This window comes from Gadus chalcogrammus, chromosome 4 (assembly GCF_026213295.1).
Source record: "Gadus chalcogrammus isolate NIFS_2021 chromosome 4, NIFS_Gcha_1.0, whole genome shotgun sequence".
Classification (NCBI taxonomy): Eukaryota; Metazoa; Chordata; class Actinopteri; order Gadiformes; family Gadidae; genus Gadus; species Gadus chalcogrammus.
In genome coordinates this window covers 27,377,241-27,404,637 of record NC_079415.1, presented here as the reverse complement: position 1 = coordinate 27,404,637, position 27,397 = coordinate 27,377,241, and the positions used below count along the sequence as shown (strand labels likewise).

General features: G+C 44.1%; 1 protein-coding gene across 1 annotated transcript; it reads left to right on the top strand.

The window, feature by feature from the left end:
* On the top strand, window positions 1-26,847 carry LOC130380265 (ATP-binding cassette sub-family C member 4-like). The gene is made up of 31 exons (XM_056587413.1): window positions 1-215; window positions 2,599-2,709; window positions 4,329-4,449; window positions 4,995-5,219; window positions 5,710-5,799; window positions 6,955-7,118; window positions 7,758-7,883; window positions 8,117-8,366; window positions 9,855-9,956; window positions 11,719-11,808; window positions 12,180-12,371; window positions 13,571-13,665; window positions 15,452-15,538; window positions 16,117-16,213; window positions 16,981-17,148; window positions 17,964-18,101; window positions 18,358-18,395; window positions 18,586-18,683; window positions 19,260-19,406; window positions 20,320-20,399; window positions 20,702-20,852; window positions 21,090-21,209; window positions 21,488-21,598; window positions 21,836-21,936; window positions 22,640-22,831; window positions 22,935-23,090; window positions 23,181-23,270; window positions 23,464-23,636; window positions 23,749-23,854; window positions 24,400-24,534; window positions 25,388-26,847. Exons 1-31 carry the CDS (start codon window positions 136-138, stop codon window positions 25,469-25,471), a joined length of 3,918 nt encoding a protein of 1,305 aa, XP_056443388.1. The 5' UTR covers window positions 1-135; the 3' UTR covers window positions 25,472-26,847.
* The last annotated feature ends 550 nt before the right edge of the window (window positions 26,848-27,397 follow it).

Here is a 27,397-nt window from a genome sequence, read left to right as displayed (position 1 = left end):
TACACAGCCCGGCGTCCAGAGCGGGCATGCGGCGGCTCCAAGGGGAGAAGGACTCACGCATCTCTCGGTGGGCTTTAATTGGGAGCGTCACCTCCCACACCGCGTACTGATATCGGTCCCGAATGAGTTGCAGCCATGGAGCAAGTTCAGGTGAAAGAGATAGAGAAGATCAACCCAGCGGCGACGGCCAACTGGTTCTCAAAGATTTTCTTCTGGTGAGTCGGAAACAATGTTTGAAATTAAAACGTGCCTGGTTACATAACCACGTCTTAGCGATAAGAACTGTGGCGCGGTGTCTGTTTAAGTGTGTAGACACACAGGACTTGGAAGTAATAAACCGTATACATACTGAACTTGGACTGCTTGGACCATAGAGATACAGGACGTGGTCCGCGTGGACTACTCAAACCATAGACATACAATAATTGGACTACTTAGACACACATAAACAGGACTTGGACTAAGTTACTTAGACCAGATACACAGGACTTGGACTAAGGTACTGAGACCATACAGGACTCGGGACTATCTATATGACTTTTAAAGTGGCTCAGCATGTCTGAGTCATACAACTAGTTATAACAATGTATCGCCTACACGCAAATAGCATGCACACTGTCACAGTGTTAGTTGAGGTCGTGTTTAACCAGAACTCTGACTCTATATAGCGGTTTCCTGGAGGTCTGATGTCACTCCTCTTCGCACCCACCTGAGCGGTGCAGTCCCGGTGTTGCGTCGAGATCTGCATCTGTTTCCCCGTCGAGATGTGTTTCCCCTAGTCCCCGCCCCCGTCCGAAATTACCCGAAAAGGCCCTCTGTTCCATAGGAAAGGAGGCTCACACATCTTTCAAATTCATACTGCTGACTTATTTCCCCACAACAGATAAGTGCTGTGATTTTCAGGCTGATATCATTCAATTTGACCATTTAGAACAGGGGGAACGCATCCTGACAGTCATTATCTGGGACTAGGGGAAACACATCTCGACGGGGAAACAGATCTCGACACAACACCGGTCAAAAGCCAAATAGTTGTTTTGATAAAGCCGTTTAAACATTTAATAGACGTCATGTATATTGCACGAAATCTGAAATCTAATTTCTTCGAAGTAAAAAATAACTTTCAGATATCCACATACATAACTTCTCAGCTACATAACTTCTAAATTAAATGTATTATTATTATTATTATTACATCCTCAACGTCCGAGCTCAAACCACGCCCCTTTTACCATGCATGTGTATTGGGTTCCAGATATCCGCAGTTGCACTAATGATATCCAGAAAGAACATTCTGGTTATCTGCAAAATAGGAAAAACTCCCCTTTCAGATATCTGACTATAATTCAAATGTTAATAGTTAGTTTCAATTTTTTATTTCAGATATCCAAAGATGGTGTTTTTTGATTGGTGATAAATACAACGTGTATAATAGCAGTATATACATTAATACATTTTTTAAATGTGAAGTTTACTAGACAGCACACTCACTGTATTGACTACTTTTACTCTGCAGGCTTTGAACATTATGTCAATTTGCTCCTTAATTTCTATCTGTGGATCCCAATTTTTAGTAGTATAGGATACCCATATAATGTTGTTCTTTGCAAAAAAAACAATGAGAAGATAGAAATAATTTGGAATTGCACTGCAGTAGTGGGCAGGTCTATCTCTGAGCTCACCTGCTATTTACCAGGTTCTTGAAACGATGCCCTAGGCTTGACAAACAAACACATTTAGGATGTTATTTTAATGATTACACAATTCAGTGTTCCCCCCAGGAATGTGTGTGTGTGTGGGGGGGGGGGGGGGGGGGGTGTTATCTGTTGGTCCTGCGGTCTTCGGTGAGGTTTTCAGTTCGCAATAATATATACAACCACCAATTGCCGCCTTTTCAATTCCATTCGAAAAGCATTATCAGTATTACCAATGCAATGCATTATTTATCTTTATTTTTTTTTACCTGATGGAAAAAATGTTTTCTTTCCCTACGTGTTTTGTACTTTATTAATGCAGAATCATTTCCAAAATTATGATTATATAGCCTATATATTTTTTCAATACATTGGTAGTCATTGGTAGTCAAGGCTATTGTTGTTAAGTCAGCCACCTTAACCATACAGTGCAGCAGCCGCCTTAACCATACAGTGCTGGGGGAAACACTGCACAATGGATTAGCCCTAAACACACACACATGCACACGCACACACGTGCTAATCAATATCACACCCCCAAACGATTGCTTGTTTCAGGTGATGTCATGGGTGGCACACTTTCTATTGAAGAAAGTCAGCTCAAGGAAGTGTAATTTACATACTTTCGTTATGATAGGCCCGTGTGCAACTGGTTTTTAACCTGTTTATGTTTACTCGCTGCTTAAGGGGTTTCCCTGACGTGTCAAACTTTTTTTATTCTCCATATTCTTTTTATAATACGATTTTTTATTTACTTTTTCTTTATGATTCCCAAAGCATTTAGTGCACTGTTGTAACCTTGTGAAATGTGTACGCCCCCATAAATGACCACACTGTATCTTACAAGCCGGTAGCCAATAGTCTACTATGATTTTAGTCTCTCTAAATTCTCTTCTGTCACCAGCTGGCTGAACCCCTTGTTTCGTATCGGTTACAAACGGTCCCTGGAAGAAGAAGACTTGTACAACGTGCTGCCGGAATTCCGCTCAGAAACACTGGGGTTGACCTTGCAAAGGTCTGTCTGTCTGTCTGTCTGTCTGTCTGTCTGTCTGTCTGTCTGTCTGTCTGTCTGTCTGTCTGTCTGTCTGTCTGTCTGTCTGTCTGTCTGTCTGTCTGTCTGTCTGTCTGTCTGTCTGTCTGTCTGTCTGTCTGTCTGTCTGTCTGTCTGTCTGTCTGTCTGTCTGTCTGTCTGTCTGTCTGTCTGTCTGTCTGTCTGTCTGTCTGTCTGTCTGTCTGTCTGTCTGTCTGTCTGTCTGTCTGTCTGTCTGTCTGTCTGTCTGTCTGTCTGTCTGTCTGTCTGTCTGTCTGTCTGTCTGTCTGTCTGTCTGTCTGTCTGTCTGTCTGTCTGTCTGTCTGTCTGTCTGTCTGTCTGTCTGTCTGTCTGTCTGTCTGTCTGTCTGTCTGTCTGTCTGTCTGTCTGTCTGTCTGTCTGTCTGTCTGTCTGTCTGTCTGTCTGTCTGTCTGTCTGTCTGTCTGTCTGTCTGTCTGTCTGTCTGTCTGTCTGTCTGTCTGTCTGTCTGTCTGTCTGTCTGTCTGTCTGTCTGTCTGTCTGTCTGTCTGTCTGTCTGTCTGTCTGTCTGTCTGTCTGTCTGTCTGTCTGTCTGTCTGTCTGTCTGTCTGTCTGTCTGTCTGTCTGTCTGTCTGTCTGTCTGTCTGTCTGTCTGTCTGTCTGTCTGTCTGTCTGTCTGTCTGTCTGTCTGTCTGTCTGTCTGTCTGTCTGTCTGTCTGTCTGTCTGTCTGTCTGTCTGTCTGTCTGTCTGTCTGTCTGTCTGTCTGTCTGTCTGTCTGTCTGTCTGTCTGTCTGTCTGTCTGTCTGTCTGTCTGTCTGTCTGTCTGTCTGTCTGTCTGTCTGTCTGTCTGTCTGTCTGTCTGTCTGTCTGTCTGTCTGTCTGTCTGTCTGTCTGTCTGTCTGTCTGTCTGTCTGTCTGTCTGTCTGTCTGTCTGTCTGTCTGTCTGTCTGTCTGTCTGTCTGTCTGTCTGTCTGTCTGTCTGTCTGTCTGTCTGTCTGTCTGTCTGTCTGTCTGTCTGTCTGTCTGTCTGTCTGTCTGTCTGTCTGTCTGTCTGTCTGTCTGTCTGTCTGTCTGTCTGTCTGTCTGTCTGTCTGTCTGTCTGTCTGTCTGTCTGTCTGTCTGTCTGTCTGTCTGTCTGTCTGTCTGTCTGTCTGTCTGTCTGTCTGTCTGTCTGTCTGTCTGTCTGTCTGTCTGTCTGTCTGTCTGTCTGTCTGTCTGTCTGTCTGTCTGTCTGTCTGTCTGTCTGTCTGTCTGTCTGTCTGTCTGTCTGTCTGTCTGTCTGTCTGTCTGTCTGTCTGTCTGTCTGTCTGTCTGTCTGTCTGTCTGTCTGTCTGTCTGTCTGTCTGTCTGTCTGTCTGTCTGTCTGTCTGTCTGTCTGTCTGTCTGTCTGTCTGTCTGTCTGTCTGTCTGTCTGTCTGTCTGTCTGTCTGTCTGTCTGTCTGTCTGTCTGTCTGTCTTAATAATCTTCTACTCATGTTATTGTTATATTTGGCACCCAACGAACAGTGACAATAGATGAAAACAAAGAAGAAGTAACATTTGAAGTAGGCTAATAGCTTTTTAGCCAACAAAAGCAGTTTGTAATCGCACAAGTGAATAAGGCCCATCTAACCCCATTTAACAGCTACTGGGATGAAGAGTGCCTGAAGAGTGCCAAAGAGCTGAAGAAACCAAGCTTCTGCAAAGCCGTCATCCGTTGCTACTGGAAATCCTATTCACTGCTTGGCATCTTCACATTCATTGAGGTAATTTACACATTGCAGGCTGACTCATCAGCTATTTAATCCTAATTTTGTTTAGGTTTTATTTCACCTTGAGAAACTTTTATTTCTTGTTGATGCTATCAAGTCTAGTACTTCTGACTTGCTACTTCTGCAAATCTTCCAGACGTCAGATATTTACGTTATACCCACCTTCTAACACTCAAACAGATAAATATTCAAGCACATGTTGGGCGTCTCAAAATAGATGCATACAAGTAGGGATGAACTGTTACAGATACCAGTACTTGGACTCGGGCCCGATACTGCGCTCATGTACTCATAATTTGTGAGTCTTTTATTTTTTCCGCTTTATCACGATTTTGGACGCGATAAAGCGTGGGGCTAATTTTCAGATGGCTCGCATGGGGGTGGGGGGTTGCGGCGCATCGAAGGCGAAGGGGTGGGAGACAAAACTCTATCCAAACTTCAATTCCCTTTCTGTAAATTGAACATTCGGTGAGAACTCGAAGATTCGTGTTGAAAGTAACTTAACGGATCGTCTGAAAGTAACCACTCTCTGCTCTCAGGAGGCGACCAAGATTGTCCAGCCGGTGCTGCTGGGGTACCTGTTGCGCTACTTTGAGACTTATGACCCCAATGATTACCACGGTCTGGAGCTGGCCTGCTACTACGCCCTCGGAATGTCCCTGTGCATCCTTCTGCTGGCGGTGATGCATCACATATTATTCTTCAATACCCAAAAGGCGGGCATGAAGATACGGGTGGCCATGTGTAACATGATCTTCAGGAAGGTGAGCCTATTCGATGGGCCTTGGGCTGAGTGGGTGGGGCTTGAAAGTGGCTGTAGATTACCTGCAGTTGGCTAGGGAGTGAGCTAAAGCTGCAGGGGACTTGAGCGAAGGTGAGCTGTTTCGTGAGATAAATTATTATTTATTAGTATATCATGTTTTTTTATTACTTTGCGACCGGGGTTCGATTCCTGCCCGTGGTCCTTGGTTGCATGTCTTCCCTTCTATCTCCCCCATACCTCCCTGTCTTACTCTATAATATAAAGGATAAAGCCTTTTCAATTTTTAAAAGGATTTGAAGAAAGAGAGCGAGTGAGAGAATTCGGGAACCACTGTGAACTGGGTGGGGAGACAGAGATACTTTCTTTTCTTGTAAATGTTTCTAAAGGATAAGATTTGTGTTCACAACTGGTCAGGGTCGTGGTTTGGTAACTTATTCAAGGTAAGACCCCGGAGTGTGTTAAACATTAATGCTGTTCTTCCCTCCTTCCAGGCCTTATGTCTCAGCAACTCGGCCAGAGGGAAAACGACCACGGGTCAGATTGTCAACCTCCTCTCAAACGACGTCAGCAAGTTTGACGATGTATGTGAAATCTCCACCGACCAGGATGGTTAGGCCAAGATGTTAGCCTAAAGTATAGCATTTCGATTTCTGTCTAGCTACAATAACTACTTCTATACAGTAAAACCAACCCCCCACAGCTTGAGCAATTAGGTATTTTTTAGGGGGATCGGGAAAGGGCTGGTTTATTCATGAATCCTTCTCGCGAAATCACCCGTTTAAACCCATGGTCCCCTGTTTATTTCTTGAATAATAACTATTTCATGATGATTGACTACAATTGTTCTATTTAGTAATTTTTTTAACCAAGCTAACTTGCAGGGAATGTTGACGCACGACATTAAATCTGCTGGATTCTTAACTCCTACCTGCTACTAGAGCAGTTTGGTACTACTGATCCTAGTTCATGTTGCTGCGTTTTATTTTTTTTGCTGTTGGGGGTTGGGGCCTTTTGCTCAAGGTTGCCTATAGGTAGACTGGACCCCATTCACCCATCGCTCATTAAAGGTGACCTAGTATAACACCAGGTTTGAGTGTGATTTGCCATCACAAGCTGTTTGGAAAATCTGCCTCTTCTGACAGAAGTTGGCGTGTCCACCTAGACGTGTGCTGGATAGATCAGTCTACCAGCCTACCCAGTGGAATGTGGCAAACGTTGCTCATCTATCAGTCATCTAGGTTGTGGTATCAGAAGAGGCAGATTTTCAAAACGGCTAGTAATGGCTAATCGCACTCACACCTGGTGGCATAATATGTCACCTTTTAAATCCAGGGAAAGGTCCTCTCTTATTCTTGATTTATTTTTTTTATAAATTCTGCTTCAATCATGACGGTTGCATTAATTTTCTGGTAGACCATTCTGGCCATCAGGGGATCGAACCCAGTACCTTTTGACTTGGGAGTTGAGCTGAACGCCAACGGCCAACGGCCAACAGAGTCTTTCACACTTGACAACACCTCCAGATATCTCTCCTCTAGGCATCGGCGTGTTAATCGTAATAGTTTGGAAAGTACCTGGCAAGTACCTGGCAACCACACCGTCCCACTTATTCACGTCCCGGTTTACATTATAATTAGTGAGCTTGGAAACTAGTGTGGAGTATTTTGGTGGCCTTTGTACCTTTTTGATGCACGGCGGTTGGCTGTTCCTGATTTTGTTTTTTTACTTTTCTCCAGCTTACTATTTTCCTGCACTACCTGTGGGTGGGGCCTATCCAGATAGCGGTGGTGGTCGCCCTTCTGTGGGGAGAAATCGGCCCCTCGTGTTTGGTGGGAATAGCACTCCTCATCTTTCTGATGCCCCTGCAAACCCAGTTTGGGAGGATGTTCTCAGTTTACCGGTAACTTGTGTGCTCTTCACCCAGCGACGGCTCATTCAAATTAACACGGCAAACGTGCGGAGTCGACTTGTTTGTTATGTATTGTGTTATGACGGCATTTCGCTTCACTTCACTCTCTCAAACAGTACCCACTGTGAGGGCTGAGCAAAGCTTTGGTTTTTTATTCCTTTTTTGGTCAAAACGATTACCAACCCATCTATATTTTTGTTCGTAATATCGACATGCAATTTGTGAATGTTCACTCTCTATTGACTCTGTTTAGCCACAGTTTGTCAACCGCGTCTTGTAAACGATTGCCTGGCCTCACTGATGATATGCAAAAAGTTGAACTTACAACTTTTTGTCGCAGTGTTATTGACCATTTCAATGGTGTCAAATGTTACATCACATGCATTGTAACATTAGCCCAGGTGATGCTGACTCATTCCATAAATAAAAGAAATCTCCTTTTTTTTTTTCTTCTCCTTTTTGTAAGTGATATCTGTGTTTCTTTAAGTCTAAACATAGAAATGGACAGAAAACTGGGTTCAACTTTATACCTTGAGCTTTTTATTTCATTCAATTAAGGGTATTTCATCTGCACACTAATACACGTAACGTTAACGTTTTCATAACGTTTTTACCCATGATGCATTGCAGGAGCAGGACGGCGGTGCTCACCGACCACAGGATTCGCACCATGAACGAAGTGGTTACCGGCATGCGTATCATCAAGATGTACGCCTGGGAGAAGCCCTTCGCGGCCCTTGTTTCGGAGTACAGAACGTAAGGTTTTAATAATTTAAATGGTGTGTGTGTGTGTGGGTGTGGGTGTGGGTGTGGGGGGGTGTGTGTGTGTGTCCCAGATGCATGATGGGTGGATGTAAACTTCAACAGCGGACTATACCAACTCTAGTAAGCTCCGTCATACACTTAGCCCAACGTATAGTGTGTGCTCATACGGTGTACGGTGGAGATGAAACAAGATGCTGTCTCTACCCCCCCTGTCCCCACCATAGGGAGGAGATCGTCAACTTGATGAAGAGCTCCATGCTGCGAGCCGCAAACATGGCCACCTTCTTCTCGGCCAGCAAAATCATCGTTCTCCTCACCTTCGCTGTGTACGTGATGCTGGGCAACACCATCACGGCCAGCCGCGTGTTCGTCACCGTGTCGCTGTATGGCGCCATCCGCCTCACCGTCACGCTCTTCTTCCCCAGTGCCCTCGAGAGGCTCTTTGAGAGTCTCGTGAGCATTGAACGGATCCAGGTGAGGGGGAGCCCCCATGTTTTTCCTCAACCAGGTGTGAGGTTGATTGGCCATCAGGAGCCTGATGGGTCTAAACACCTCCTGGAGGATTTTTGGGGTGCTTAAAGCATGCTCACATGTAATCAAGAGGGGTGGCAGTGGCTAAGGAAGTTGGCTGGTAACCAGTTTTCAGTTTATCTCTATATCTATCTATAAAATAGCTATCTATCTTTAAAAAAGAAAAGTTACCACAGCCAGTCTTATTTATTCTCAGTGAATCAGAAAAGACTGTCATCGTCTGTGTAACAGGTTAGGCTTACCAATCATGTTTAATGATAGAATGTCTATGGCTTGCTCGACCCACTTGCTATAAAGGAAACCGTGCGAGTGCATTTTAGGGCTTGGGTCATAAGCTGGGACCAAGGTTCTCTTCATAAAATAACCAAAAAGCTGAGCAAAGGGGAAGATTAACTTAAGTTTGTTTGGAGGCAGGCCTCTCCTAAACCGCAGATTCACTTGTGTAGGCGACTGTTTTTAAACCACTTTTAGTTGTAGTGTATAAAACGAGTGCAATTTCAATGGAGGAGCAGAAAAATAAATATATCATTCATTTTTCAACAGAGATCAAAGTCTGCGTTCAAAGTTTGTGATCAAAGTCTGCTGGTCTGTGTTCGTTTGGTGAATTACATTGGATGTGATGCTCTGTAATTATGTATGAATGAACACAGAGAGGCATGTCCACTTAAACCCGACCCCAGACACGCACATTTGTGAAGGCAAACAAACTGCGTGGCCATGAGTGACGCTACACCTCCCTGTAGCTGCATATCTCCCTAACTCTCTTGCCCTCTCCCCCATGCATCCCTTTGTTGTGATACTATTTGTTGAGTCATCTAAACTCAAGTATATTTGAGTTTTTAAAGAAGGCCATGATTAGGGAATGGCATCTTGGTCGCTGGCTAGGATAGAGGCTCTGCTCAGCTGGAAAACAAAGTGAATTGGAATGAACCAGAGTCGCCGGCTAGCGGTAGCTCCAGAGCAATACATATTGTAGGAGCTAATATGATTTATATTTGAAATCGTAATATTTAGACGGTAGAATAAAATTGCTGTTTGTTGGCAGCAGAAAACAAATATTTCTGAATTATCCGAAATTTTACCTCACCTATAATTATTTTCCAATAGTTTTGCTCTCTGACATATCATCACAGTTTGGCTTGTATATGAGGGGGTGGGGGGGGGGGAGTCATGTTGCATTACAGAAGTCAGGATGTGTGATGTTATTTTAGACTAATGCTTTAAGTGAGTAAATGATTTGTCCATTGTGCATAATGTACGTCTGTGTCTATGAATGGTTCTAAGTCGCTTTCAATAAAAGTCAACTAAATGTACATTTATTTGTAATGTACACACCTTTTATTCATCAATGTATTATTTAATAATTTTACTGATGTGTTCCTTTGTCTTTTTATTGAACCTGTTTGTCTGTTTTATTTTGGTAAATTGCAGACCTTCCTGAATCTAGAGGAATTGCCCAAGAACACCAATGTGTTCTGCCAGCCAAAGGATGCCTCTGTGATCATCCAGGAACTCGTCTGCTACTGGGACAAGGTCAGCAAAACCTCTTGTTCCCTGGTGTTGGCCTAGAGGGAAGGGTTAAAGGTGCTGTAAGTAAGATGCCAGACTTGTAAAGAGAGCGAGGGAGCAGAAGAGGGCAGGCTTTTGAAACCAAACTGCCAAAACGTCCCCTCCCTCTCTGCTCTCTACTTTTCTATAGAGTGGAACCTTGTTGTTTAGTATTTGGTGGTTAGTGAGGTCCCCCCTTCACTGTAAAGCTTCTTTGAGTGTCTAGAAAAGCGCTATATCAATTCAATCCACTATTATTATTATTAATTCAAACTCATGTGATGGACTGACAAGACCGACCCCGCAAACCAATCAGGGAAAAGATGCCCTGATTAGTCAGAAATGAGCCACGAGCTCAGAGGCGGGCGCGGCTAGGAACGGATATTCTCACAGAAAATGTCACTCACTAATAGGTGGAGAGACGGATGGAGAGGACATTTCTAACAAATTACACTCAAATTATGTCTCCAGCTTATAGCAAACTTTTAAAAATGCTGTAACACACATTTTAGTTTAAATACGCTTTAACCTCCGGGTCCGGCCCAGGGGCCGCCAATTGAATAGCCCTGCGCTAGGGTATATATCATATAACCGCGTTGTCTGATTACAGATAATTAAATTTTTAGAATTTAGCAGCTCTCGTTGTGAAGAATAATCAACGCGCCATTAGTTTCAATGGGAATAGCAACGGTCTATACTTCCAACATAAAGTGTACATATTTATAATTCGAAATTCATCCCAGCCTTTATACCACAGATAGTCTAGGGTCTATACAGCATATAACCGCATTGTCTGATTACAGTTTAATTCATGGTTCACGATTTACCAGCTCTCGTTTTGAAGAATAATCACTGCGCCATTCACTTCGTTTGGAAACGGTCTATACTTCCAACATAAAGTGTACATATTTATAATTTGAAATTAGTCCCAGTAAGCTGACAACATCCTAATTAACAACATCCTATCAAACAAATTTTCTTTTTGCGATCAACACGGCATCCGCCGTGTTGATAAACAAATAATCCCCCTATAGCGCGACTGCGGTCCACTTTAAAAAAAAAAATAAAGAAATCATTAATTAAACGGTTAAACCTGTACACGAAAAAAATGGGGTTGTGTAACCGTTAACAATTTTTTGTAACCGTTCACACTCCTATTAGGCACTGCTTTCTCCTGCAGCGGGCAGCGCCGAGGCGGTGGTCCCTCGGCAGCGGGAAGCGGGGCTCAAGCGTGAGACATTCGCGGGCAACAATCCCTTTCTCCTCCATGTCGTGGTTCATGTACTTAGTAGTAACCCCCACAAAGAGTCTGGTTGTGGAAATACCAGAGACGAGAGTCTGATGTGTTATGCGCAATAACACCAACAGCAGATCGGTTATCCAAATAACAAAGAAGTGTACAACACTTGCGAACTCGTATTAATGTTAGAAAATCTTTAATGATAGTTCCAGCATTGTCTTGTGACCCTCAACCATTATTACTTCTTCTTTTTACAAAAGTACATCTAATGGCCATCAAGTTATCGAGGGGTTTCAGGGCATTGTGCTCTGGGAGCGATTCAAATCCCCTTATAAATTAATGAAGCTGTTGACGTGTGTGTGTGTGTGTGTGTGTGTGTGTGTGTGTGTGTGTGTGTGTGTGTGTGTGTGTGTGTGTGTGTGTGTGTGTGTGTGTGTGTGTGTGTGTGTGTGTGTGTGTGTGTGTGTGTGTGTGTGTGTGTGTGTGTGTGTTAACTCCCCTGTGCAGAACCAAGACGCACCCTCCCTCCAGAACGTCTCGTTGAGTGTCGGCTCGAGGCAGCTGGTGGCGGTGATTGGACCTGTGGGCGCCGGAAAGGTCAGGGCTCCTTTCCTTCATTATTACGGATTTTTAAATTTGCCCTCCTCAATCCCAAAGCTGTGGGAACAGGGTCCAAAATGAATACCTGCCACCAGCTAATGACCGATTTTGAGTACCTGCCAATTGTTTAAATCGATGAGAACTAAGTATTAGAACAATTGCTTTTTAGGTACATTATTCCATTGTGGCTGGCGAAGGATAACATTTATAAAGTATTTTTTTTAACTGTTTTAAGAATGCTATTACCACCAAAACCCCGAAATGCTACAGTCATTCGGCCTAGCAGGTTAGAGCATATTTTAAAAGGTTGTCGAGGAAGCAGTGCAACCATTCCAACTGAAACAGCTGTCCTCCCTCCCTTCCCTCAGTCCTCCCTGCTGAGTGCCATCCTGGGGGAGCTGCCCCTTGACAAGGGGGTGGTCAAGGTGAAGGGGCAGCTGACCTACGCCTGCCAACAGCCCTGGGTGTTCCCCGGGACAATCCGCGGAAACATCCTGTTCGGCAAAGAGCTAGACCCCGCCAAGTATGAGAAGGTGCTGCGGGCCTGCGCCCTGAAGAGGGTGAGTGGTCCGGCCTGCACCCTGACAACCTGGCTCAATCTCTGGGACTTGATGACAACCCCTCTAGGATATTTAGATTCAAATCATTGCAATACTAATTATCATGTTCATACAGTGCTATGATGATGATGGTCTCATTGCTCATCACTACGGCCTAAGGATCCTTCACAATCGGTATGTTTACATGCAAAGGGGCAACCAGTATCCAAACTGCCATGTGAGCCCAAACCAGGTTTTGTTCAGGATTACCCAGCCTAGGTAATACCCGATCCTAACACTGAATAATTTCAATGTATTCTTTAACTAAATCTCAGGCACTTTAATGCGGATTAACATAGGGGTGGGAAAAATAATGGATTCTACGATGCATCGCGATTCTCGCTAGAACGATTCTGTCTCGATGCAGATAAATTAATAATCGGAATGTTGCCTGCTGCAGCATTCTGTTCGCCAAAGAGGGATCATTTTTGTAATTTTAAAATTATTGAATTTATCTTCAGTGTGTATTGGCCAATCTGATTTGTCTTGACACGATTGCGATTCAGCCTACGCATAGCATGCGTGCAATCTCACAGCCAGACACAAGAACTCCTTCTAATTCAAGAGCAGCTTTTCCTTTAATGAGATAGAAAAGAAAGATTAGAAATAAAATAAAACTGAAACCTATTTTTTGCATGCTTCCATATTGTGTTGTAATGCAAGCTGCATTGATTATTGCATTATTCATAGAAAGTCATATTTGTGAAAAGCTATCTTATCTAATTATGAAACATAAGATAAGATAATTCATCTGTTGATGTCTTTAATGATCATCACAAAAGTAGGAAGTGATTAGCAAACTGAGTAGCAAACCCAGATGTATAGATATATTTTTGAAAATCACGCATGGAAATGACGTAAAAAAAATTGTTGATCGATAATCGCTTCAGAATCGAATCGTTGACCTCATAATTGGAATCGAATCGTGAGGTGCCAAGAGATTCCCACCCCTAGATTAACACCAGGACGTAAATCCAAATGACATTGAACATTAGTCTCGATGCAATCAGTGCTACAAGCCATGTTTCCGTGCAATGCGGGACACAAATATAGGTTTATTTTGATAACGTGACAGTGTGCAATTTTGTCGCAGTTGTGTCCTGATACAACATCTTACAGCCGTGAGATCTGCTGCTGAAGTTCTTTTCCACTTGCTCCAGGACATGGAGCTGCTGCCAGACAGGGACCTGACTCTGATCGGGGACCGGGGAGCCACACTCAGTGGGGGGCAGAAGGCTCGCGTCAACCTGGCCAGGTGAGTCTGATGCTCACCTCAGCTGAACCCTGGAGAGGTGAACCCAGGGGGCGGAGCTTAAAGGACGATACCATCCTGACTGTTCAAACCAATGTAACCGACTCCCCTGGCCTCACTAAATGACTATCTTGTCCTGATTCGGCAGTTTCTTTATGACCGTTTTTTATGACAAAAAAACATTTCCAAACCACAGGGTTGACTGATCTAGTACTGTAGTACCACATCTTTAACTGCTATAGTACTGTAGTACTACAGTATCTATTCTGAATTCACTGTAAATAGTCTTTGATTAAAGCATCAGCTAAATCGTGTATATATATATATATATATATATATATCTCTCTCTCTCTCTCTCTCTCTCTCTCTCTCTCTCTCTCTATATCTATATCTATATCTATATCTATATCTATATCTATATCTATATCTATATCTATATATATATCTATATATATATATCAGTGGAGGCTTCTCCATTGAGGAGAGGGAGGAAGATCCTCCCTAACATTGTTGAGAATAAAAAATGTAGATGCCCAGACTATTGTAATGAATTAATGCCCTTAAATATGACTACTTTATTGCCTTTGAATATATAATGTTCGATTCCCTGGGTGAAGGGACATTAGCACCCCCTATCGCCTATTGACAATTACTTCAGGGAGGAACGTCCTCCGGAAGCCGCCGTTCACTCCCATTCATTTCCCCGAAAGTACTGGCGGCCGGTGGATAACATGGTCTTCAATGGGAGAGAGGAGGAAATTCCTCCTCTGAGTGGGTGGGACCTTAAGGGGTCTGATTCGCGCAAAAATCTATCCGTCTGCGCTATGAACCAATAAGCAGGATCCCTGGATGTTGAGCAGTGTTGCCAGATTGGTCAGATTTCCCACCCAATTGGGCTACTTTTAACCATGTTAGGCTGGAAAAATTATCATTCGGCGGGAAATCTGCCCAATCTGGCAACGCTGTCGATAACAAACCCGGTCTGCATTGCCGCGGTGCTCAGTCAGAGACGCAGAGCAAGTGAAATCTGCGATAGCGAGATCCTAAATGCACAATGGAAACATTGGAAACGGAGGACATTGTTAACGTCTTATTAAAAAAAGCATTCCATTCATTGAGTTACAGTGCTAAGTTAGCGACCAAAGAAAGAGGTAGACCACTTCCCAAAATCAAGGTGACCAGAAGTAATGGCAACGTCAGTGTTGTGAGTGCTACATGGTTTGCTAGGTACGCATGGCTTACTGGTAGCATTACAAGCAATCGACTTTATTGCTGACCCTGTTTGCTTATGAATAATAGCAAATCTCCAACGTGGGCTGTTCATGGTTTCACTGATGTGGTAAATCTTGATAGGGCAACCAAACGCCACGACAAGTGTCAAGATCACGTTGGTGAGCACCAACGTGATCTTGACACCCGTCGAGATCTAGGCCCAATGATAGGCCCATATTTTTTTATTTACTTTTACAAATAAATAGTAGACCTGATTTGACTAATATGCTTTGCATCCTTTCCTTCTCAAATTACAGTGATGCCACCGGTGGCTTTGTATAAATTGTATTGACATAACTCCCTCCCTGCTATTTTGTAGTTCACCAAAACACCTTGAAACAACTTGAGTCTCACATTCTTATGCCACCATACACCAACAGTGCAAGCAGGCCAATGGCAACCAAGCGCGCAGTCCTTCCTCCCTCACTTTAAAAACCACCAGCCGCCACTGATATGACGGACCCGTCATATATATATATATATATATATATATATATATATTGTGTGTGTGTTTCAGAGCTGTGTACCAGGATGCTGACATCTATCTCCTTGACGACCCTCTCAGTGCCGTGGATGGCGAGGTCGGGAAGCACCTGTTTGAAAAGTAAAAAAACCTCTTGTATGGTTAATGATAATCCTACACATTTTTGCACTAGCATGCTTCTACCAGTATATCTTGAGTAGTTGCTTTTTTTTTTTACCTTGAAAGACAACACCTCTGGCCCATCCTCTTGTGTGAGGAGATGGCTGAGGGAGGTCCATGAATTGTAGTGTATGACTTGAATTGACATATCTGCGGTAGAAGCAAAAAACTCTGGCTGGAAGTTTTGAAATGCTCCGGTAGGGCAGCCTGTGCGGGATGGCGTATTCACTCTACCTGGTAGCCTAATATCCCGCACGTTCTGTGTAGAGGAAGTTTTTGGATCAACTCTTGTTTAGAGTCTTTCGCAGAGCGCATTGCCAGACCAATCCACCAACCGTCCAGAAGGTTTCAGCCCTATATTTCATTGTCTTTTGGACACAATTTAAACAAATTCAGGCACTCAACGTGTGTGTGTGTGTGTGTGTGTGTGTGTGTGTGTGTGTGTGTGTGTGTGTGTGTGTGTGTGTGTGTGTGTGTGTGTGTGTGTGTGTGTGTGTGTGTGTGTGTGTGTGTGTGTGTGTGTGTGTCCGTCCCTCGAGGTGTATCTGTGGTATTCTGAAGGACAAGCCCAGGATCCTGGTCACCCATCAGCTGCAGTACCTGAAAGCCGCAGACCAGATCCTGGTTCTCAAGGAGGTCTGTCGACCCCTCCTCCCCTGTCAAATCACAGAGCAGTCCACACGTCATTTTTGCTCATGCATGGCAAAACCAGACCAAACACACACACAGCTCTTAACTTAATCTAAACGTCTGTTATGCCTAGGTACCGAACCTTAACCCTTTTGAGAAGGGAACAAAACAAAAAAACAACTGTAAGACAGGACACATCAATGTAATATTGATGAATAAAATATTTTGATTATTGTGGATTCACATAAACTATGGTGTATTTCGTTCAGCCACTCATTAAAAAACAATTGCAATTATGATTTGGGTGGTTGAGATGTTTATGACGTGTTTTGCACATAATTTTCAGGCACTAGCTACCAGTTAAGACCAACGCAGATAATGATTTACAAACAGATAAGTTATGGTGGTGAACCAGCGCTTCATGCACCAATACCCAACACTGCCACGCCACACCAAGTCCATGATTCTCCATCATCAACATCAGTACATACCATATTTTGGTTTGGCTAGTTTTCTATGCACAAATCCAGTTAATACAAATCCAATCAGTGATCTGAGTTTCTCTCTCTGTTCAGCCATGTATTGCTTGTTATTAAAAGTTTTTCAAATTAAATGTAACTGATCTAGGCTGAATAGCATATAGGTTTCGGGTTTCCATGGAAAGTAAGAGAAGACAAAAAAATAGATTTTGTTATGGGAAGTGAGAGCCAGATGATGTTATTGTTGATGTTAATGTGAAACGTTGGTCAACCCCTGCGGTGCCTCCATCACAGGGTAACGTGGTGGCCCAGGGGGGGTATACAGACCTGCAGAGGTCTGGACTGGACTTCACCTCTCTGCTGAAACACGAGGAGGAAGGGGAGGGGAAGTTGGAGGAGTTGGCACGCAGCCGAACAGTCTCCTCCATCTCCTCGCCCAATGAAGAAGCAGACCAGCTGCCGGTGGGACTTTTAATTCATTTCAAAATACTTTGTTTGTCCCCAGGGAGCAATTGAAGGCACATAGAGCAGCAACAAAGGATAAAGGTTAGGTGAAAACATAGAAACAAAAACAAAGTGTTGTTAGTTAACAGATAGTATACACATACATAAAACTCTCTTAAAAATGTAAATCGTGCGACACATGACAGGAATATAGAGTGATTCTAACTAAGTCCCAAAATGTTCTGATGCTTAGTCAGTCTCTTTGATGCTTAGCATTTATATCTTGACACTAGCGGTGTTTGCTTGTGATGCTAACACAGTTTGGGGTCATCCCTATGTTCCCCAGGTCCTATGTTCCCCGGATGCAAAGGGTTAGGGTTATGGTTAGGGTTAGGGTGAGGGTCAACCCTAAACCTAACCCCAACCATAACCAATCGGAGGAGAGGCATTCTAACAGGCAATCACAGCAATCACAGGCGAATCAGAGGCGAAAAAGGCGGTACTTGCCCCTACCATCCTACAGAAAAAATATTTGCTCACAGGGTCCTATGTTCCCTGGTCACATACAAAGCGGGGAACATAGGACCCAGGGAACATAGGACCCAGGCAACAAAGGACCCAGGCAACATAGGACCCAGGCAACATAGGACCCAGGGAACATAGGACCCGGGGAACCTAGATACGCTCCCCACTGTTCTTACGCTAACACTGTCTATTGATGGGAACACTGTGCCTCAAATGTTACCACTGCTTAGAAGGTAGATTAGCTGCTACATTAGGGCCACTATCTGAGCCGCTGCACTAGTAACAGTGTTATTAATTCATCTCTAAAGGCAGAACATACCCAAACAGCTGTGGAGGAGGGCCGATCGCAGGGGACTATCAGCACGGACATGTACTACAAGTACTTGCGTGCTGGAGCGAACATCTTTGTTCTGGTAGTGCTCTTTGTGGTCAACATAGTCGCTCAGGTAAGCTAAATGCTTACTGCCAGCCTTTGCCAAGCACATGCATTTTGTATTCCATCTCTTGAGCCCATCCAAAATCCAAAGAAGTCTTGAAACAAGGAGTGTTTTATGTGCCGAAAGCACATTCAGAATTCATTCATATTCTTGTGCTAAATTTCTGAATACATCATGAGCAGAATCTAGCGAATGGTATCTGGTAGGTGAATTGTCAATAAAAAAAGTTTTTTTTGTAATGATAACTTTTTTTTCTTCCATGTAGGTGGCCTACATCCTTCAGGACTTGTGGTTGTCTGAATGGTAAGTATATAAGCATTTAAATTTGTTTCTTTAGATTTAACAGCCAACTTGAATTAATGATTAAAAACCTTAAAGATGAATCAATATCAATAGAAACTGGGATGGTAAATAGGCATCTCGTTTGGCTCTAGTCTCGACGGTCAGCATTAAAAGAGGCATAACAATGGGTTTGTGACCTTATTTTCATCAGGTCCAATAGGCAAGGCAGCCTGACGGCAGACATAAATAACTACATCACCAACGCCACCGAGGTGTTGGATATACCCTTTTACCTGGGAATATACGGAGGTGAGGAAAAAAAACAACGATTTTGTTTTTCACAGCACAAACATAGCTAGCACACAGATGGCAAACACAGCTCGCCTTAATGAGATGGATCCCATTTGCTGTGATCCATCCAATTCACTAGTCTGTCTAGTCACTTTGGAGAAACTCAGATTGGTGACCCTGAATTAAGAGGGAAACGTAAGTAAAAACCCAGGTGTAGCTCATGCCATAAATAATGGTTCAGTTTAATTAAGGTACAGCAGTGCACTTCTATAGACACAAGCAGTCATTTAAATATACATTGACTATTCTGATTCTGCGACAGACATAAATATAAACCAACCCAATGCTAAGAGTAACGGGAAGATACTTTATCCTTCAAATGACTCGCTGTGAAATGTGTTCACAGCGAGTGTCCAGAAAGTGTGTGTAGTGTTTCACATAAAAAATGAAATGTTTTGTTTTTTCATTTGTATGTTTTGAAGTTCAGAGGGACACTGTATTGATGAAACATACTGTATAAATAAATAAAACATATTCTGTGTATATATTTGTGGCTCAGGGTCAATGCAAAACACTGTGCTGATGTGTTTTCAGGTCTGACTGCAGCCACGCTTCTTTTTGGGCTCGTCAGGGCAATGCTCTTCTTCTATGTGCTGGTGAAGAGCACGGAGACCCTGCACAAACGCATGTTCGACACCATATTGCGAGCGCCCGTGCACTTCTTCGACGTGAACCCCATCGGTAGGAGAAGCAGAGTGTGTACCCCGCTGCTTACACCGCAGAAGTTTGTTATTATTGAAATCTGGATGGAGTGATTCATGTCAAGATGTAAATCCAAAATTTGTGATTGTTTTGTTTAATAAGGGAAAACTAATGTTGATTAAAATGAAATGGTTATATCTAAATATTGGTAAATATACATTTCCTAAAGTGTGTGTGTGTGTGTGTGTGTGTGTGTGTGTGTGTGTGTGTGTGTAAAAAGTGTATTTTTTTTACTTCATTCATACACATTGTGGCGACTCGAGGAATGTCTCTATTTACCAAACGCCCAGGTCTGTTCAAAGCCAACAAGAGGTATTTATTCAATGTATAACAGAAAAACCCGGGGGTCGGTGCCCAACACGGGATAAACGGAAATAATACAAATGGCTCCATGAGCCATGGAGAAGTCACTGCTAATTGTCTCTCCGGCCGGGCTGGTCTTGTTCCCGGAGAGGGAGGTTGCTCCCGTCTGGGCTGCTGTGCCGGCGGGGCGTTCCTCAGCGACGAGTGTAGTCCTTGCGTGAGGCTCCCTCGGGAACGCTTGGGAAAGGTCCGCTAGACCAACTTGTCGGCCTGCCCGAATCGGGTCCTGGAGGTTTCCTGGGTCTCTCGTGCTCCCAGTTCTCTCATCTAAGAGAAACTTTCACGGCTCCGACTGGTGGATATCGGCGGTATACACCATCCACCACCTCTCCCTCGGGCCGCCTGGCCAGGAGGTTTGGGACCGGGGTTGCCACAACATGTGCTTCAGTGAATTGAAAGAAAAAATTAGTCAATGAAGAAAAATAAACATGGCTGTAGGAATGATATTAATTCTGTGTGTTTGACGTTGGACATTTCTCAGAGAGTCTCGTCCTGATGTGGTTTTCTGCATTTGTTCTGTGTGGTTCAGGCAGGGTTCTGAACCGGTTCTCCAAGGACATCGGCCAGATGGACGTGTTGCTACCCATCACCTTTGTGGACGCCTGCCAGGTACTGTTCTCAAACATTGCCTTGTACACCTTGAGGTTATCGGCCCCTTGGTCATTGAAACCTGTAGGAATAATGTTATTAAATTATGCTGGTCAATTATTAGACTCTACGGCCCTTTTGAGCATATTTTTTTGGTGGATTTGGTGGAAGATGTTTAACCGATGCTGTTAGTGTTATTTCTATTGCACGGGCATGTGGTGCACCAATCAGAATCTAGTTTAACGTCACTTGTGGGTTAAAGATACAGATGCAAAGATGAGGTTCAATGCAGTAAATGTTTTTTTCTGTGTTGTCTCGGGCAGGTCATTCTGCAGACGATCGGTGTGATTGTGGTTTCGGCGATGGTCGTTCCCTGGATCTTAATCCTGGTCGTACCACTCCTCATAATCTTTTTGTTCCTCCGCCGCTACTTCCTGCAAACCTCCAGGGACATAAAGCGACTTGAGGGGACCAGTAAGTCTCCCCCATGCTTGCTTTGGCTCCATGTCTGTTAAAGCGAAGACCTTTGCAGTGGTCCATCATGTTTACCAGTCTATCTTGTCAAACATTAAGTTAAAACCCAAATGTCTTGACGACCTAGTGCCACGTGGTTTACCATTCAAGTATCACATGATATGATCTTCTAAAAGGGGGTTTACCTCCCTGCCCTGTGTGAGGTCAACTTCCTGCTCCTTGTGCTCCTTCCTGCAGCTCGAAGTCCCGTGTTCTCCCACCTGTCCTCCTCGCTACAGGGCCTGTGGACCATCAGGGCCTTCAGAGCCGAGGAGCGCTTCCAGAACGTCTTTGACGCCCACCAGGACCTGCACTCAGGTGCCCCGCCCCTTTTCTCTGATGCCATGGAATCACTGTACTATAGCACGATTGGCTGTGATAGATGTGTATTGGACACATTGGAAATCAAACAAAAGCATCATGTGACTGTTTTAGGTCACGACCGAATTCTAAAATTAATTCTTACTTTTCTCTTGGCTGCCATTTAAACGTAGACAAATCAAGATCAAGATCAGATCAAATCGGCCAAGTGAACCCCCGTGACTGATTTGGTGTGTTCTGTCTGCTATAATACGAAGTTTAACATTTGCATTCAGAGACCTGGTACCTGTTCCTGACCTCTTCCCGTTGGTTCGCCATGCGCCTGGACCTGTTGTGCGCCGTCTTTGTCATCATCCTCATATATGCCTGCGTGCTGCTCCGAGAAAGTAAGAAAGCTCTGTTCGAACCCCCTCCTGTGTTCCAGTTTAAATTCCCCTTCTGCACTTCCATGGTTCTAGGTTCATATCCCTTCTCAACCAATAGGGTCTGGGTTTAAGAAGATCCTTTTGGGATTGAGGTGCCTCAACACAAAAGCTATCAAAGCCCATCAAATGACTGGCCTGAGCTCTCTCAATGCATGTTTGTTGGTGGCATAACATGTCATGCTTTTGTTCCTCTGTTAGACCTAGGTGCAGGGGATGTGGGGCTGGCTTTGTCCTACGCAATCACCCTCATGGGGATGTTCCAGTGGGGAGTCCGGCAGTCAGCGGAAGTGGAGAACTTGGTAAGTCTGTGGGTAGATTCACTGCGGTTATTCTAAAGTCTGATGGTCAACAAGCTCATATCTGGGTATACTTTCGAATCGTATTTGTTTCGACCAATCATTGTGCTGGTGGTTGGGATCTGCAAGCACGTTCAATGGTTTTTAAATCAATACCGTGTGGAATGGCCACTGAAGTGCTACATTTATTTTCTTTGAATTTGTATCATGTCATTTTAATGGTGATTTTTAAATGCTCTCACACACTTGATTACATTGCAACTTTATTCAGGTCCGGAATTTATGCATTGCAGGGTCTTGCTGTGTGTGCAATACAATGTAAAGTTGTGTTGTTTGTTTTCGATCTGGTTTGCTGAAGAGGCTAATGTAGCTAACAATAAACAACGACTAGCCAATTTAGAGTCACAATCACAAAGATGAACCGGAACGCTATAAGTGCTCCCAGACCGGAAATGACGTCACAATTGCAACTCGGAAGGCTGGTGTCCGAGGCATCTGGATCGCACCATTAGTCTTTGGTCAACCAATGCGACGATGCGTTTGCGTTGTTGTCCTGTATTGTAAAGTCAATTTAGAGTGACCATCCAGGTGTATGATGGATTGTTCCAACTCAAGCCGACACTCCCTACTTGTGATGTCCATTTAAGTATACTGTATATAAAATTGGGGCCCTTTTTGAGTTTAAAACATAACTCTCTCTCTTAAGATGACCTCCGTGGAGCGAGTGATGGAGTACACAGAGCTGGAGAGCGAAGCACCATGGGAAACCGAGAAGCGTCCCCCGCTTGACTGGCCGAGCCAAGGCCTGGTAACCTTCGACGGGGTCAACTTCTCCTACAGCGCCGACGGGCCGGTGGTCCTCCGTAACATGAACGCCGCGTTCCTACCCAGGGAGAAGGTGGGACATCATGGTTTGACTGCCGGCCACAACTCTGCAACATCCAGGGATGACCCGTTCTGATCTGTAGTGTGATTGGTTGTGCTCTCCGTGTGTCCTTCAGGTGGGCGTGGTGGGGAGAACCGGTGCTGGGAAGAGCTCCCTGGTGTCGGCCCTGTTCCGCCTGGCAGAACCCCAGGGGAAGATCTACGTGGACGGAATACTGACCTCTGAGCTCGGCCTCCACGACCTGCGCCAGAAGATGTCCATTATTCCTCAGGTACTCCTCCTGCTTCTGGGAGGAGATGGCCGGCTCATAACATGATTCTGGATGGTCTGTTGCTGAGCTCTCCTCTGATTGGTTCCACAGGATCCTGTGCTCTTCACTGACACCATGAGGAAGAACCTGGACCCTTTCAACCAGCACTCTGATGAAGAGCTCTGGAACTCTCTGCAGGAGGTCAGTAGCCCTTCTACCCCTCCTCACAACCTTGGAACAAATGTTGTCCCCATACCAGTTGCATTATAAACACACACACTGAAGGAAGTGTTTATGTGTTCTGTAGGAAGTTGTTCTATGTGTTGAGGGAATGGGTTCCGTGTGTTGAAGGAAGTGGTTCCATGTGTTGGTTCTCTGTTTTCCCCGGGTGCAGGTTCAGCTGAAGTCTGTGGTGGAGGAGCTTCCCGCCAAGATGGAGACGCTACTGGCCGAGTCGGGCTCCAACTTCAGCGTGGGCCAGAGGCAGCTGGTATGTCTGGCCAGAGCCATCCTGAGGAAGAACCGCATTCTCATCATCGATGAGGCCACGGCCAACGTCGACCCCAGGTACAAGTCTGCGCTTGTAGTAGAGTGTGTTTGACCACCGGGGTTGCTGCTGTTGCTCCACCTTAGTTTCTGTTGCTCTTCAAGTCTGAGTTTTGTATTTCGCCGTCCATAGGACGGACGAGCTGATCCAGAGGACGATCCGGGAAAAGTTCAGAGATTGCACGGTGCTCACCATCGCTCACAGGCTCAACACCATCATAGACAGCGACCGCATCATGGTGAGTGACCCTCTTCTCCTCTAGTAACCACACCATTCTACCCCTCCTCCCTGCCACCTGGAGCCTTTACTAACTCCTACCCTCGCCTTCTCCTCTCCCTCAAAACACTGCTCCTCCTTCCTTCCTAACTCTGCCACCTTCCTCCCAACTGTATCTTTCAATTCCCTGTCCTAGTTCCTCCTCACTTTCTTCACCCCTCCTCCAGCCTCTCCTTACACCTTCTCGTTCCTAACTACTCTTCCCAACCTAAGTCTACTGTGCCCCCAACCTAAGTCTGCTGAGCACCCATGCTGGCTCTTGACCAGTTACCCTTAGTACTAACCGTGCTGTATGGTTGGAGCTTGCAATCCTGAGGGCTTTTGATTGGTGAACCGCAAACTTCTTTGGAAATCTGTTGATCAGAGATAATCTAACTCAAGAATGCCTTGTGTCAAAAGTCCGAGCTGGGTCAACAGGAGGACAAAAAATAATGGCAGCTCTGCTTTGGTGTTCCTTACTTGTCGTTACGGAGCATCTTTTGACCTGAGAGGCCACTGTGTGTCCAGGTGCTCGACGCGGGGGAGATCCAGGCCTACGACGCGCCCTACACCCTCCTGCAAGACCCCGAGGGCATCTTCTATAAGATGGTGCAGCAGACCGGCCAGCAGGAGGCAGAGGACCTCTTGGCCTCCGCGAAGCAGGTGAGTGCTGCTGGTCCTCATTGAGACACTTATCAGACACTTCATCTCAAGACACCTGCAACTTAGGAAAATCCAAGCACAAAATCTAAAAAGTGCAATAACTTACCATATGTAAAGACACATTACCAACTTTATGAAAAAATGAACAAAGTAATGCCCTGAAAACTAACTGTTTCGGACATACAAGATCTCTGCTCAACAGTAAAGATTGGACTTTAATGTATTTTTGCTAAGTTATAGTTGCCAAAGTGCTATATGCAGGACACACTGAGTGACATCTTGATCGGGCTTCATTGGGAATTTTGAGGTTGAGCTTTTTAGTTAAAAGACAGAAAAAAAGGACTCAGCTCTGTGCCTCACGAGTCTTCCTTCAATGTTATAATTGGTCTGGTAAATGCTACCGTAACAGTTAAAGGAAGGTGCTCCACATGCTGACGGCTAACGTCATTCTTTGCACATAAATTGTTCTAATGTTTTCATTGTACAAAGGAACATTTCAACATAAGGGCCAGTCAACGTGGCACTAGTAAAATTCATATAACTTAATTTTTCCGTTAGGAATTATGTTTGCATGGTGCGAACTACCGCGCATTAGGGCACTGAAACCGAGACAGACAACGTACAAGACAACAAACAAGCACACGTAAAAAGCAGCCTGTAGTGTCAAAATCTGATCGATAATATTATACAAGGTCTACTAAGAGGTTAAAAACCGACAAAAATAACTGCAGAGTTGAGTGCTCTGATGGGGTTTGGTCACACATATTGATGACAACAAGGGATTTCTTTTTACACTAGTGTGTAAAAGAAAGTAACGCTTACATTTCAAAATCTTCCCCCCTCTTGCTCCCAGGCCTACGAGAACAAGAGTCAGCCCAGCAGCAAGAACGGCAGCACCACCAACGTCAACCTGGTGATCCACGAGACGCCCATGTAAAACCACTCAGCCAATCTCTGCCTTCATACAAGAGTGGCGGTGCTACACTATAACAGTGCTTGCGGTAATGACGGAAGAGTTGGGCTTTGAGAACATGCGGCTCTTCTAAGCCACAAGTGGAACCAGGATGTTCTCGGGTATGGGAGTTCTTTCAAACCAATTGGTAATAGACACTGGTGTAAGAAATGAAACAAAAACCAACTACACAACCTCAAATTATTATTTACCTCATCAAGGTGTTGTTGTTACGCGAAATGGCTTCATAGCTGGCTGCTGCTTTGTTAAGTGCCTTTACCACGTTTCAAGATCAGTGAAAACTTTACTTTTCACTTAAATCTTTTCAAGGACAATTGTGCGTTTTCAGTGCCTTGCTATGGTTCTGATCTCAATCTCAGGTGAGGAAAATCTTTCATAATTTTTGGTTCAGGTCTCTAAAATAATCCTGATGAATGTATTAAATGCTAAGCCATGTCACGGTCAACTAGAACAAGCTGTACCTACCCATAAGTTGGGTGTAAATGCAAGTTTAACAGCACCTCCTGTTGGCCATGATGTTGCCTGCATGTCCTTAGAGTTGGTGAAGCCTGTGTTGTCTTATTCTAAAAGCCTTTAAGCAAGCACAGCCAAAAAGTGAGATTTTCCAAGACACAATTATCGTCCTACATGCATTTCTGCAATTTGAGTTTCCGTTTGGATTGTAATTGTTATTGTACTTTTAACAAAGAGATTGAGCGAGAGTGAGTTACCCTTGAATTCTCAACAATCTATATGGAAATGTTTTTCAGTAGCATTTTATTGTGATGTTAAGAGTTTCTTGAGAACTAAAATCACTAATATTTAGTTCTTATTCTTGCATCAGGGAAAAAATAATATTTTTAAGTTTATGTAAATGGGAGTATGCTGAGACAAATGTTGAATGTAATTGAGTAATGCTCTGTTCACAACTGGTTGCAGTGTTGCCTTTCAATACATTTATTTCAATGGAAGATGGATGACTGACAGTAACGGATCCATTGGAAATCGGCTGATATGTTTGAAAATGTCAATACTATATTTGTGGTTGGGACTGAAATCAACCATAAAAGTCATCTAACACAATTTGTTGCTTGTTTTCCTTTACTAAATTATGGATTTTTACTTCTTGATGAATTAAGCCTCAAACCTGGACTATTATGACTGTAGCTTTTTATTTAAGTATCGGACCTAGAAAGTTTCTGAAGAGAAAAAAGACGTCCATCTGAGTCAATCCATCCAGGGTATTTTAAATCTTATAAATACTGTCCTACTTCTGCAGGCAAAAGCAACTGTCTACAACTGTAAGGCCACTAGAGGCTACCTAATGAAAAAATGTACTCCCTACTAGTGAACAAACTACCATTGGCAAACGTTTATATAAGATCAAAATGTGTCCATCTCATGACAAAAATGACAAGGATTTAATTCTTATCAGCTATATATTTTTATAGATATGAAATTATATAAATATTAAATAGGTGAAGGCTGCGTGAAGCGCTAGTTAGTCGTAAATTAAACAGATTTTCTGTGTAATTTTATTTTGTTTATTTTCACCCTCTTAGTATAGGCCTACTTACCCTGCGTTCACACCAAAAGATGCATTTGTTGCCCGAACGCGTTGACGCCTGAGTTTTGCGGCGCGTCAAATCAAGTTTTGCGGCGCGTCAAACTTTTGACGCGCGTCAAAAGTTGAAATATTTCAACTCGAGCAGCATTTGATGCGCCGCAAAATACGTGAACGCGCCCTTCGCCCGTGCCCGGCAGCGGGCACGGGCATGCCGCGCCGTAAATCAGATTTTGACACGCCGCAAATCAAGTTTTGCTGCCCGTTTTCTCGGCAGCAAATGCTGCGGCAGCAAAGCAGCAACGCGTCTCTACATTCACTTTGAATGGGATCACGACGCGCGTCAA

Excerpts from the sequence above, each read along its gene's own strand:
- LOC130380265 (XM_056587413.1), top strand. The coding sequence starts at position 136 with ATGGAGCAAGTTCAGGTGAAAGAGATAGAGAAGATCAACCCAGCGGCG. Across the intron at positions 13,666-15,451 it reads GCTCGCGTCAACCTGGCCAG|AGCTGTGTACCAGGATGCTG; the intron begins GTGAGTCTGATG and ends TGTGTGTTTCAG. Across the intron at positions 19,407-20,319 it reads CTTCGACGTGAACCCCATCG|GCAGGGTTCTGAACCGGTTC; the intron begins GTAGGAGAAGCA and ends TGTGTGGTTCAG.